Raw genomic sequence first — 15,119 nt, 5'->3', positions numbered from 1 at the left:
GCCTAATACAAATGTGAGAAAAAACTTGTGAAAATCTGACTACTAATAAAATAACCGATAAAGTACAATAGTGATAACATTGCTGTTTTTCATCTAATAAACTGGCAAATATTTCACTTCATGATGTTCTTATTTTAATAGTTCCTCTTCATATTCTGCAAGATGACCACAGAGAATACATGTTGTTTAGCTGGCTTTCTATCTCTGTCTTTGAGGTTCACTGGAGTGGCTCACCTTCCTATGTGTGGGCATACGATCTAGGCCTAACCCATTCCAGGACCCCATCCCTCTGAGTCCACAGTGACTGGCCAGGGGGTGAGAATATGATCCAGTCAGGACTAATTACAGTATCTTCATCTTAGATTTTTTTTATGGACACTGAGAAAATTAGGGTCTTTCTTTTCTCTTTCTTGGAAAATAAGAACTGTAAAAATTCATAAATTGTGAGTTGCCACTGGCCATCTTTTTCACCATGTGGAGAAAATGTACCTGAGAATAAAGAAACCAAAACTGAGAAAAAAGACCCAAACTTGATGTCAAATCATTTGAGTATTCAGATCCGGGTCTACCCCAGAACTTCTACATTGTGAGCGGACATTCCTTTCAGCATTGAGCTAAGTTGAAATAAGTTTCTATCATCTGTAACCGAGAGAATTCTGACAAATACAAAAGTAGAATACAATGTGTTTCTAGCTCCAATTCACAAACAAGCATCATAACACCCAATGTCTAATGCTGCAGGTTAGAGCAGAGAGCAAAAATCGCCCTTTCTAAAATGAGCTTGGTTAGGAGGAATTTTTCTCACAGGTCACATGATTACTCCAAAAGAACACATCATCATTGTAGTTTGTACTTTATAATTATAGTTATAGTTGAGAATAATTTTATACAACTCAGTGAAATTATCAGAATTTTTGGCAGAAACTGTGGCAGAATAATTGGTCCCTTGACATAATTTTGCTTTTTATTTCACCTCTGCTAGAAAGAGGGGATCCTACCCTACCATTCCCCAAATTACATCATAACTATTTAAGAAATGTTAATACGATAATATTCAATGATGGAGTAAACTATACATCACATGGAGAGGAGTCAATTTGTTTAAATTGGAAGAAATGGCAACTAATGTAAAAGTAAGCACATTTTTCCAAAATATCAAGAAAAAATGTGTTTTGTGTGTTTTTTAACCAAAAATATGGATTGAATAAACTGTTTCTTTTCCAAGTCCTACAAGAAAGGACATTCACTGCAAATGACCTAAAAAGTCAATGTATATCTCAAGCAAAACAAGTTTTAAAAAATCTGAGATTTTTCTTTGTCTTTATGGAAAAGGAGAATAAATACTACTAATTACTCATGCAACTTTTGTCTAAAAAAGAAATTCAATTCTGACTAAATATCAAGGGAGATGAGAACATGAGTTATATAAGGTGGAATTACCTTTTCTATAGGCAAATAGAAGCTCTTTCTTTACAAATGATAACTTATCACTCTTTGGCAATGCTATAGGTTTTTCAAACTAATTTAAATTTAAACTCAATGAAATAAGGTTATCCTAAAAAAAATGAACTCCCTAGGCAAATTTTACTTAACCCCATTAACACCAATTAGTGAACATCAGGTAAGAAAAGTGTTGGGGCTGCCCTGGCTGGGTTGTCCAGTTGGTTGGTACATTGTCCCGTTGTCCAGTCCTCGGGAAGAAGGTGCGGGTTTGATACCCGGTCAGGGCACATACCTAGTTGTGGGTTCAATCCTGGTCAGGGCACGTACAGGAGACAACCAATTGATGTTTCTCTCTCACATGGAGGTCAGTCTCTGCGGGAAGCTGCCCATTGTCTTCACTAGCAGAGAGGTGTGGACAGGAGCCTGGAATGCTGGTGACCCTTGAGCTCTGGCAAAGGTCAGGGCTGTACACCCACTGTTTAGTCCAGACAATGGTAGCTGAAGCAACTTCCCTACCAGACAGTCATGTAAATCCGGGGTCCTCAAACTTTTTAAACAGGGGGCCAGTTCACTGTCCCTCAGACCGTTGGAGGGCCGGACTATAGTTTAAAAAAAACTATGAACAAATTCCTATGCACACTGCACATATCTTATTTTGAAGTAAAAAAACAAAACGGCAAAAACACCCACATGTGGCCCACAGGCCCGGCCTGAGGACGCCTGATGTAAATCCTTACTGATAAGATAGTCTGTCTGTGACTGGAAATTGCCTGCCTAAGGGATATAGGTGTATCCCAAATTGAATAAAAGGATGGCAAGGCAGGAGCCCAAGCAGAGTCCTTCCTCTTGAGTTGGGCTCCTGCCTGGTCCCCCAATATTTCCAAATTATTATTTCTTGTCTCGTCTCTTTCATTTGCGGGCGGCCCCTCTTCCAGAGCCCAAACCCTGAACCACGCAGGACGTGGGACCTTCACAAGTCTCTCTCAAATCAATTTTTAAAAAGTTTTAGGCAAGAATGTTTAAAAAATAAGCCACTAATATATTAACATGTGCTTCTAATCTTTGATCAAGGGACAGACCTCTGCAGACTCACTGAAACTTTTACACTAATTATAGAGTTCTTGAAGCAGTAAGTCCTGTTAAGTTACATAAACTGGTAAGGGGGTGCTATGACCTAGTTCAAATATCCTCATTTTTTTATAACAATAATTCAACTCATCATCATAACTGGAATTCAGGTTTTTAATTAAGACCGAGCATCTTTAATAGCCAGCTTAATAAGCATACATTTAAATTAACATTTGGCTTTTTGAAAGCCATTTTGGGGTTTGTATCTTCCTACTAGATAGATAATTTTTAAAAGGTTAGGAAGTGGGGAGAATTTTGAATACTTTATTCATACTTAACATGACCGCATGGCAGTTGGTAGTGAAGTAAAGGGAAAGGAGTTGTAAGAGGAACTGCTGTTATAGCAGGAATTTGATAGGCAGGTGATGAAACAAGAACAAAAGCAGGAATGTGTGCAATGCCATGGTCAGCACTGGGTCTAGCAGCTCATCCACAAGGTAGGATGCACGATATTAACACAGCAAGTGCTCTAAGTTTTAAAAGGTCAAGTGGAAGTATTGCTTTTAGATTTGTCACAGACGACAGGTTATAATTACTGCTGAATTTCTGCAGTCCCATAGATCAGAGGAGGTAACTTAAGATTTCATGGGTTTGTGTGTATGTGAGGAGACATGTGGGTATGAAAATTGACCCAGCTTGCCAGCTGACAAATACTGCAAGTATTTATTTCAAGAAACTCAACATTTACTTAAGAAGAATTAAATACACCAATTTCACTAACCAATCTGTAGAATGATTTTCATACATAAAATAAGAAAGCTACTGGGAATGGGGAAAACTGAGCAGGAAATCAAGAGGCTTAGATCCTGTCTGGTTTGACTTTGTGAAGCCACTTAATTTTTCTGGGTATTAGATTCCTTAACTATAAAATAAAGACATCAGACTAGGATTATCAGAAGGCTCAATTCTAGTTCTAGAGGCTGACAATAATAAATCCACTAAGGGGGTAAAATTATGTTTATTTTATGTAACAATATAAAATCCTTCTATGTTTTTCTAAACAAGGGATTTGTTAGGGGGCTTTTGTGGTTTGGATCTATTTTAAAAACTGACAGATGGTGCTGAGAGTGTAGTTACTATTGGATCTATTTTCAACATTAAAGAAATAGCTGAAAATCCAGAAAAGCTACTTTAGGGAAATAATTCCATGGTTTTTATAAATGCAAAATTAAAAAAAATTATTTCCCTAAATAAATAAGCTTAGAATTCTATAAAGTGTGCAACAGATAAATTTGAAATATTTTTAAATAAAAGTGAATGCTACTATCAAAAGGAAGATAAATGAGCAGCTAAATTCATTCTGTGGTGAACAGTTTATTTAACAATCTTGGAACAAATAAATTTATTTAGTGAAAAGATGCCAATTCAAGCTTGGGAAATCTGAGCTGAGAATGGTGAATATTAAATTCAGAATTATTTTTTAGGCTAAGATTTAAAAGAGAAAAAGACAGGATTAAAATTTAACAAAGTTTTAGGGCATTGTCAAAAGAATATGCAATCTGGAACCAGCCACCTACTCTGTCAGTTACCTGCTGAAAGATCTTAAGCAAAATACTTAACTCTCCTCATCCATAAAGTGTGTTATTTATTCCTGACCTAAATTTCCTACCAGGTTATCTTAAAGATTGTGGCATGAAATACTTAGTAGATTATAAAGTACTACAGAAGTTCTGAAGTGTGTTTTTCATTATTATATTAAAAATTACCTCATATCATCACCCAAATAATAAAAGCAAAAATCTCTAATAACTATTTATGGTGTCAGATGGGCACTAATTTATTGGGCTGATAAGTTAGTAAGTTATATGTCTAATCATGGATTGTACACCTAAAACGAATATAATAGTGTATGTCAACTTTAATAAAAAATTATTTAAAATAAAAAATTTCAAGATAAAAAAAGAAGCAATGGAATCACAATTTTGGGAAAAGTTGATATATGAAAAAGATTATAAGAGGTAGAGTACAATTGTTCTCTTTATAGATTTGTTTTGCAAAAAGACTCAGTATGTATTTAGTATATAAGAGGGTCAGGGGAGCTCACTGCATACTACTACAATATCATTGTTGGCAATGAAGACTAGAGCTCTTTAAGGTGATAACTGTGTATAAGGTCATAACCACCCATTTCCATTTCTTTTTTAAAAAATTTTATTTTATTGTTTAAAGTATTACAAATAGTAGTACATATGTCTCCTTTCCCCATTCCCATTGACCTTCCCCCAGCCTCCCCTACCCCCCAGCCTCCCCTACCCCCCGGCACATGCCCATTTTCATTTCTTGTGGGCAAATTTCAGATAGCTGGGCTCACCTGAGTGGACACTGTCCCTTACAATCTTTAAAACTTCTAAATTGGTTGAAAATGGCAGTGCCAATAAGGCTACACCAACCTAATTCAATTTTAGTTAGGCTAACAAAGAGCGTTAGAAATAGGGCCAAAAAAAAGGGGGGGAAATAAATTTGAGATGTCTTCTGGGTATAACTAAAACAGCTATATTTTCTTCACATTGGTAGTTAAGAGTAGTATAAATGTACAAAGTAAAGATTGTAGAATACATCTTAATACTTGCTACTAAATATCAAATTATGAACTCATTATTCATTTTGTTTTGTGTTTACTTGCAAATGAGGTTGAAATTTATTTTTAAAACTTACCATGAAGCTTTAAAAAGTATATATGTGAGTTGGTGGGGTAAACAAAATACTGTAGGTGACTGATATTCCCAATTTAAAAACAAATAAATTGGTTTATTTTCTAAATTTTTCTAAATCTTTGTGACAGGAAAAATTAGATGTTAAATGTGTAAAAATGTGGGAAAATCTTTCTGTAGACATATCATTAGCTCTTATTATAGATAAGAAAATAAAAGAATTAGCTCTATTATCTGATATTTTGGGACAAAAGCCAAGGCATTTAAATGTCGCTGTTTTTTGCATTAGTGTATGATGATTTCAAATAACAAAAATAATTAAAATTACAGAATATGATATTCTGGTGTGTGATGATACAAAAGTAAACCTTAATTTCTTTTTTCATTTGAATTTAAACATCACATAAAATAGTGTAGAATATAGACCAACATACCCCAAAGTGTGTTTTATGGTATATTACAGAGAGAGACTCTTAAGTTGGCAGTGGGGGACATCCAGCCCATGGACTGTGTAAGTCCCATGAAATCATTTGGTCTGGCCCTGCCAAGGCAACCATAGGTGGGACTCAAAATTCAATAAATCTAGGAGTTGTTTTCATAGCAACATAAATTTATGTTAAGTGAATTATATTAAGCGAATGATGTTATGAATACCCAAATGGTCCTTGGCAGACAAAAAGGTTCCCCACCCCTGCTCTAAATGAAAGAGTTCATGGTCAAATACTTCTGGAAAAACTGTATTACCTCCTACCCAGAAAATTCACGATGTATAACACATTAATGATTGTGAGAGTCTTATGGTTAAGATGAGAAATATTCGTTTAACTATTTAAGCCCAGCATTTCTCAATTATCTGATTACTGGTCATTTTTCCCTCCTTTAACCCAATGGGATTAGTGTTCCTGGAAAACACTTGGGGAAATTGCAAACAGTCTCTCTGTTCCATTTCAATGCCGGCATCTATCCCACTAAAATATGTATTTCTTAAAATAACTAGATTGAAAGGAGAAGCATCTATGGGTCAAATAAAACTTTAAAGCTCAATAATAAAAGGATTTCAATAGTTAATTTTGGAACTTACATTTAATGAAATGCTGAAAGTTCTTTTATTGATTGGTTAGTTATGTACTTAACACAGTTACTGGAGCAAATTAATAAACACAGGGTGGGGCAAACTTGTGAGTACATGAGACACAGGGTTTATGCTTGTAATATTTATGTATTAACTATTGAATCATTTATTATTATTATAAACCTACTTTTGCCCACCCTGTATTTTTTTGGACTTTGAGGTTACAGTAAAAGATTTTTAGTCAAAGAGCTAAAATATTTTCACAGTATAAAGGCAAGTATATTATGCAAAAGAAATGTACTTTTGATATTATGCACTAAAAATTAGATAAATTCTAAAACTAACTTCTTTCCCATACCTTTATTTCAAACAGCATTAAATTTTATAAAAACTATGAAAATGCTATAAAAACCTGGAAGGCACTGGTGTTCAATCTCAGGGCCTAGAAAAATTTTTAAGAATGCTTATATCCTTGGATAATATTCACATATACAAGCACAGTAAAACAAATTGTTCCTAGTTCAGTTCTTTATTCTACCCTAATTCCACTGGTGCTGTAAACTGATACACCATAGTAATCATATGCTATATATTAAGATTCAAAGAGGCTCACAAGAAATAAATGGACTATAGAAGCATTTCTGTGCTGGGGACTTTTTAAAAGTCATGATTCATTAAACAAAAGATATTCACCAGGAACTATGAAGGAGACTCTAATAAGTACCTAAAGTGGAATCTGATCAAATCTAATCAGTGAGCATTTTCATTTGTAATAAAGAAAATTATTTACTTTAATAATTTTCCTAAATCTATATGTTTATAGAACTATATATTTTTATTTTATGTTAGCCAACATTCTCTCTTTAATAACATAATTGACTTTTTTATTTATTTCTGTACTTAGCATAAATAGGAAGAAATATTAACATCTATAACTAGCACACTTTTTATTTTTCCAATATAATCTCATTAATTATTCTTATCAAGTAGGAAGAAATTATGTTGCCAGTATTCTGAAAAGATCTCACAAGCCTTTGAAATACAGCCACAGGTTGTAGGGCTTTTTATGTCTTAGGAAATCGTAAAACAATCATTGGTCCTCAGTTACTGTCTATGAACTAGATGATGTAGAAGGTTCCCCCTACAGTAAAGTTCTACTATTCTCGAGGTTAGCCTTAAGGGTACATACACTGAGTGGCCAGATTATTATGATCTCTGAACACATAATAATCTGGTCACTCAGAGTGAGTGTGTGTGTGTGTGTGTGTGTGTGTGTGTGTGTGTGTATTTTAGAGGCCTGGTGCATGAATTCATGCATGGGTGGGGTCGGGCCAGCCTGGCCAGGGGGAGGGGACATGGGCGGTTGGCCGGCCTATCTGCTGGTCGAACTCCTGGTCGAGGGGACAATTTGCATATTAGCCTTTTATTATATAGGATATACACTGAGTGGCCAGATTATTATGCGTTCAGAGATCACAATAATCTGGCCACTCAGTGTATATGAATATGAACAATTTAGGTTAAGACTCCCCACAATGTGTTCAACTTGAATATATCATAAACAATAAGTAAAATCAGAATTTTTTAAAAAGCTGATTCTGATATATCACTTGGCATTTTAATAGTTCAACAGCTTTAAAAAGTTTATCTAGAGAAGAAAAACTGAAATATTACCCAAAGAGAAGCACAATATATTGTCAAATTGTGAAGAACTCTTCATGAACTTATGAGGTAAGAGAGTAACAATATGGGTCTTGGCCTCAAAGCCAGGCCCCTGCACCACACAACTTCAGGGGGCGCTCTTCACAATGCATTCTGTATAAATGGTGCTCTGTGATGTGGCTGAATCAGAGAAGTCTTCAATCCCTGTCTCTACCACTTATTGTGTGATTTTAGGGAAGTTAGTTAAGGACAGAGAACTGAACAAATGATCTAAAATCCTGGCTCTCATGTAGTTTGTTTTAGCTCAGCAAAGAAACATGTAATAAACAAAAACTACAAAACATACCAAGTGGAAACAAGTGATGTGAAGATAAGTAGCTTAAGAGGATAGGGAATTGCCAGGATCTGTGTATGTGTGTGGGGTACCTATTTTGGATAGGCTGCTTTGACAAGGTAATGTCAAAGAGCCATGTAGTAAGAGAGGGCAAGTCAGGCAGTGCCAGGGCCCTGAAGCAGGACATGCTTGGCAATTCCCAGGTGCAAAGCTGGCCTAGATGAAGATGGGATGAATGAACAGAAGATAGGACATGGAGTCAGAGGTGGAGTCGTGTTGGGGGGCAGTTCAAGGAATGCCTCACAGGCCACTGTAGGATTTTCTATTCTATTTTGGGTAACACAGGAAGTAAACAGAGGGTTAGAGTGGCATGATCTGATTTACACTTTTGAAACATTACAGTGGCTGCTTTGTGAAGAATATACCTGAGGTGTGTGGGAGCCGATTAAAGACTTAGTACATGTGACAGGTGTCCTAAATTGGGGTACATGCTTGTCATTTAGGTAATTTTTCCAAATCTATTCCAAGAGTTATTCTAAAACAGAAATTTGACAATGAAGAGGTATCTTCTTTCAGCTTAAGTTAACTTACACACACTTTAGAAAGTAAATAGCATTGTTTATATCAGGGGTGGGGAATCTTTTATTCTTTCTGCCTAGGGCCATCTGAATATTTATAACATCACTAGAGGCCCGGTGCATGAAATTCATGCACAGGGGGGGGGTGGGGGGGGGGGGGGTGTCCCTCAGCCCAGCCTGCACCCTCTCCAATATGGGATCCCTCGAGGGCAGTCGGACATCCCTCTCACAATCCAGGACTGCTGGCTCCCAACTGCTCGCCTGCCTGCCTTCCTGATTGCCCCTAACCGCTTCTGCCTGCCAGCCTGATCACCCCCTAACCACTCCCCTGCCAGCCTGATTGATGCCTAACTGCTTCCCTGCCAGCCTATTTGCCCCTAACTGCCCTCCCCTGCAGGCCTGGACACCCCTAACTGCCCTTCCTTGCAGGCCTGGTCACCCCTAACTGCCCTTCCCTGCAGGCCTTGTCCCTCCCAACTGCCCTCTCCTGCTGGCCTGATCGCCCCCAACTGCCCTCCCTTGCAGGCCTGGTCCCTCCCAACTGCCCTCCCCTGCTGGCCATCTTGTGTCCACATGGGGGCAGGATCTTTGACCACATGGAGCCAGCCATCTTGTGTGTTGGAGTGATGGTCAATCTGCATATTACTCATTTATTAGATAGGATAGAGGCCTTGTGCATGGGTGGGGGCCAGCTGATTTGCCCTGAAGGGTGTTCCGGATCAGGGAGTGAGTTCCCTTGGGGCGTGGGGTGGCCTGGGCGAGGGACCTGTGGTAGTTTGCAGGCCGGCCACGCCCCCCGACGACCCAAGCGGAGGCCCTGGTATCTGGGATTTATGTATCTTCTACAATTGAAACTTTGTAGCCTGGAGCGGAGCCAAGCCTTCTGCTCGCTCAGTGGCCACAGCCATTTCTTTTGGGATTTATTTACCTTCTATAATTGAAACTTTATAGCCTTAAGCGGAGGCCTGGGCCGGCAAGGGCAGGTGGAAAGCTTGGCTTCCTCCATCACCGGGGAAGTCCAAGCCTCCCTCCTGCTCTCCGTGGCCTCGGCCATCTTGGTTGGGTTTATTTGCATATTTGCTCCTGATTGGCTTGTGGGCGTGGCTTGTAGGTGTAGCAGAGGTACGGTCAATTTGCATATTGCTCTTTTATTAGATAGGATTCTCGAGCCATACAAAATTATCAACTTAAAAATTAGCCTGCTAGCCTGGCTGGTGTAGCTCAGTGGTTGAGTGTCGACCTATGAACCAGGAGGGTCAGTTTGATTCCAGGTCAGGCCACATGCCCGGGTTGCAGGCTCGATCCCCAATAGGGGATTTGCATGAGGCAGCTGATCAATGATTCTTTCTCATCACAGATGTTTCTATCGCTCTCTCCCTCTCCCTTCCTCTCTGCAATCAATAAAAATATATATTTAAAAATTAGCCTGCTATATTTGGTGAAACATTTAATTAACTCACCCCTAACGTCTTGGCAGGGCCAACCAAATGATTTCTCAGGCATATATCACCCGCGGGCCAGATGTTCCCCAACCCTGGTTTATATGGACGATAGATTACTAATTATCAAAACTGCTCTACCTAACTTTTGATTCAGATATATCATCAGCTAGGTACAATTTGGTTTGCTGAGTCCCTTGGCCCCAGAAAGTGGGAGTTTGTTTCATTTAAACAAAAACTTAAAAAGGGGACTGAATATGTAAAGTCTAAAAACAAAACAAAAGGGGAAAGAGGATAAATACTTATGGCTCTGGTTTTAAGCACAACTTAGAAAATTCAGAAGAAATGCTTTATTTTTTAATATTTTTAAAATTAATTTCAGAGAGGAAGGAAGAGGGAGAGAGAGATAGAAACATCAATGATGAGAGAGAATCATTGATTGGCTGCCCCCTGCATGCTCCCCACTGGGGATCGAGCCCGCAACCTGGGCACGTGCCCTTGACCAGAATCGAACCTAGAACCCTTTAGTCCACAGGTCGATGCTCTATCCACTGAGCCAAACCGGCTAGGGCAGAAGAAATGTTTTAAAACCACAGTGTAAAATTTCTGTGCCTGTCAAACTAGAAATACTTTGCTATGAAGATGTGTTAAATATCGGACATACAGCCAATGACTATAAATGAGCTCACCTATGAATGGGATGGAGGCCAAGGAGTCAGCAGGCGGACTGGTGCTGGAGGCCTTTCTTTCCTCGATCCTTTTTATATGGACCTCTCGGCGCGCGTCGTTAGGCAGCCAGCAGGTAGTGTCTGATGCGGTCTCGTGGTCATTTACTGCCAAGATGTAAGACTGATGCCTTAAAGGCTGCGGGGTTTGGCGACCAGAGGGAGGTTTTTCTCTTAGGATGACAGTTTCTTTATTATCGAAAGTATCGGACTGCTCAATTTCAGCCGCTTGTAAATGTGCATCTTGGCTCCTTTGAGTGACAGGTAATTCTCCTTCTGAAGTGCCCGAGTTCTCATTCACCTGAGGGGCAGACTTGGGAGCTCCAGACAGACAGGGGGCTTTCCCAGAATCCACCTGGTGACCGGGGACACTTTCAGATCTTAACCGCGTCTGCTGATTCAACAGACTGTTTTGATGCAAGTGATTTACTGGTCTTTGGTCTTTGATAGAAACAAATGAATTCTGGCTAAATGATGGTTTTGTGACCTGCATCGAAGGTGCTTTCAGAGAATTACTTCTGACTTTGACAAGAGGTGACCTGTTTTGTGAAATGCCTTGAGGCAGTGACATTCCACAAGTGGTTTGAAAACTTCTGTTTGACTGCACTGTTTTTAGATCTGGTGGAATTTTTATAAACTGGGACACAGATCCCACTCCTCTGCCACTCGTTCGCCTAATATCAGAATTAACAACACTCGGAGCCACGGTAAAACTGGAACCTCGGAAAGATTTGTGGATTTCTTGCTGCCTAGGTCTTTCATAAATGCCTCGTCTATCGTCCTGCTCAGTAAATCCACTCCACTTATAAGTCTGTTTTCTTTCTCCATTTGAATCTGGCATTTGACTTTCAGAAGCGGCATTTTCCAAGGTTTCACCCTGTCCTTCGATATAATCCCATGAGCGAGTCCTGTGATTGCTGAAACCAACAGGTGGGGCTGTGAGTGCCCCCTGCGACGCACTGCGTGGACAGTACTTCATTAGCACAGCGTCCTCCAGCCTCTCCTGGGACACACTGCGCTGTCGGATCTGCACCGACTGGGGCACTCGGTCGTGAGAGGCGCTGCGGCGTCGTACCTGCGAAGTCGTGCGGTTCGGTACCACCTGGTTATAGTCTGTTGTGCTCTGAGATGCTGCCCTTAAACTATCTAATCTTTCTTGAATTGTCCGACAGCCCATGTGCAATCGTCTGTTATCAATATACTCTTTGTAAGTTTTATAGTTTTTCCAGTCTATGTGCTGATGGGAATTTGGAGAATAATGATTGACAGACACGGAAGGAGAATCCAACGCTGGAGATCTTTTGCTTGAGATTCCTTCTGAATGTCCACTGTAATTGCCAGACTTGAGTAAAATTCCAGAAGGTTCCAACGATCTGGAGCCTGGAGCCTGATGCATTAGGTGGGCAGTGGGAATGGATGATGATGGTGATGTGGTTCTTGACACTGTTTTTAAAGAGGGCTGCTCACTTACGCCATACCTCACCTCTTCAGTTCTGTGTGAAGGAACTGTATGGTTGTTTCTATTAGGTAACAAATCTACAACCTTCTCAGAAGGTACAATGACAGTCCTCACACTCTCATTGCAAACACACACCACTGTGTTAGACTTTGCAACGTCTGTTGGTGATGGAGGCACTTGTATTTCCATTCTATAGGCCCTGCTGGGTTGGGCGAGTACTGGGGTACTGGTCTGCTGTTTGCTGGATGAGGAGTCTGGAGAAGATACTTCAGCTGGCGCTGCCATGGCTGAAGGGGCAGATGGCAGCCAGGGATAGCAGATTGGTGGAGGTTCGGGGATATTGCGGGCATTGCCACTGTAGGCTTCATTGCCTTTCAGGTAGGCATCTTGAGAATACGCCTACATGGAAATGAGAGGCAAGTGTCATTAAAAAGTCATTAAAAGAACAATAATTCCCATTCTGGCAATGCACTACTTTATTTTACGGTGCCCTACCTTGTTCCTGAGTGGCATTCACTCAAGCATGCATGCAAACACAATATCAGGGTGCACCACAAATTTAGAAAAGGGCTAGTCTCTCAGAAATCAAATAAATTGTAGAATGTGCAACAAATAAAAATTACAATTGCCTATTTTCTCAAAGGATTAGAAGCACACCAAAAATTTCCCCCCACCAATCAGATACAGCCAGATTGCTTCCGAAATTTTCCCCATTCAAGTTTCATGATTTTTCAGCAGTCGACAGGTTAAATCTCAGCAAAAGAAGATTCTGATCTTTTGCCCAGAATAGAGGTGAAAATATTAAAAATCTTAACCAAACATATTTCCATTTTAAGCACTACTGCTCTCATAAATTAGGTATCTTGATTAATGATTACTGAGTCCCCAAAATAATCCATTTTGATAAATCAGGTCTTTTCAACAACCATGCTAAATATTTTAATATTTAAAATGAGAACAGGCATGTAAGCACATATATTAAAGGCATAAAAATGTGAAAATAAAGGTAACTCACTTTTCTGTACATAATTCTTATTTTAAGCTCATGCAAAATTATATTGTACAAATTTATTTGGTCTCTTTTACTTGTTGAGACGTTTATCTACTACTAACAGGCAGGCATGCAGCTCAAATTATTTTTTTTATCAATTATTTGTAAAATTACCTAGCAATATTTTTTAAAACTTAAGAAAAACTGAAATTAAACACAGAGTCTACAAAACAGAGCTAATCAATGCAACTCAGGACTGTTTAGCATCTGAGACAGCTAGGTGTGGTATCACATTACATATACTCCTCTAATCAAAACAAGCTGCATTCAAGACTATCATCACATCCTGCCTTTGCATTAGATAGCTTGCAAAGCTCAAGCGCAGCCACAAACATAACATCACAGCAAAGGACTAAGGAAAGAGAGAGGGTGAGATACTTAGAAAATACAGATGCAGATAAATATCATGTTCTAAAACCAGTTATGCACAGGATAAAAAAAATTAAAAATAAAGAAAACAATGATCACAAACACATTCTGCAAATTAGTAAGATTAACAATATGGAGGGATTTCTCTAAGCAAACTTACAGTTTTAATCAATTTGGCTTATTACAAATCTCTACCAAACATGACATAAAAAGCAAGGAAATGGCTTCTGTGCATTTCTTACCAGAGCTGTGACATCCTTTGTAAATTGTAGCTAGCAGAAAATAGGAAAACATAGTAGAAGCTGCTTACTGATATAAAGACAGAATCATGTTGTCACATTGATGCTGGAAACAGCAAGCTAAAAATACAGCTATACTGATTTCTCTGGAAGGTACCAACAGAGGCAAAGGGCAGTGAAGCATAAAGAATAACTTCAGTATCCTTCTGAGCATCTTTTTCTCGGACTTTTATCTGGTTCTCATTTGACTTGTCTACCATTCTTGAAAGCAAAAGCCATCTGAAGACATGCATTCCTAACAGATATTTTCCTCGCTGTGCACTGCTGTCTGACAGTGTGCTCCAAAGCTTCCCTTCCACAGGAGCAACATTGATGTCCCTCATTTCCCCTGAGCTGCTTCCATCTCTGCTTCCAGATGACGAAACGAATGCTCTATTATGCATTTAAAATAGTACAACCTCCTCCTTCCCCTGTAAATCAGAACATAACCACGAGCAGTGGGCTGACGGCAGCTGCTTTTACACCATGATTTTGGGGGAAAAAAGAATGACTGTTTTATTAAGTAGGTTTCATTATGGAAATAAGTACTGAATAGGCAAAAAATATTACTTCCAGATAACCCTTCTTATAATGAATATTCTAAACATAAACTTGGTTGCACTGAGAAATTAAAGCGAAGTAGATAAAAGAAAACATGCATGCCATAATAGTTTTAGTGAATGAATACAGTCAGTCAAAATATACACTTTGGATATGTGCACTGACATAACGAACCTCTCTTTTTAATGCTGATTATATTCACACCAATACTTTTCCATGAAAGGAAAGCGGTGCTTGAATGAGTGAGCTCTCCTGTACATCATTTCCCACGGCGTGTCTGTGCAGTTTTATGAGGGACCACCTGACAGGGGGTGTGGGGAGTGTTCTCTGCGGTCAATGATGCAGGGAAAGGTGGGCTGGTTCTTGACT

At 39.1% G+C, this 15,119-nt stretch overlaps 1 protein-coding gene across 3 annotated transcripts in view; it reads right to left on the bottom strand.

The window, feature by feature from the left end:
* Positions 1–15,119, bottom strand: part of ARHGAP21 (Rho GTPase activating protein 21) — a 147,594-nt gene that overhangs the window by 33,447 nt on the left and 99,028 nt on the right. For all 3 annotated transcript variants that reach the window (XM_054725712.1, XM_054725724.1, XM_054725718.1), the window contains exon 8: positions 10,997–12,890. In XM_054725712.1, the coding sequence (XP_054581687.1) occupies positions 10,997–12,890 (1,894 nt within the window). The remainder of the gene's footprint in view (positions 1–10,996; positions 12,891–15,119) is intronic.

Source organism: Eptesicus fuscus, chromosome 2, assembly GCF_027574615.1.
Source record: "Eptesicus fuscus isolate TK198812 chromosome 2, DD_ASM_mEF_20220401, whole genome shotgun sequence".
In the NCBI taxonomy this organism is placed as follows: Eukaryota; Metazoa; Chordata; class Mammalia; order Chiroptera; family Vespertilionidae; genus Eptesicus; species Eptesicus fuscus.
Note: the sequence above shows the minus strand (reverse complement) of the source record. Positions and strands in the feature narration are given on the sequence as shown.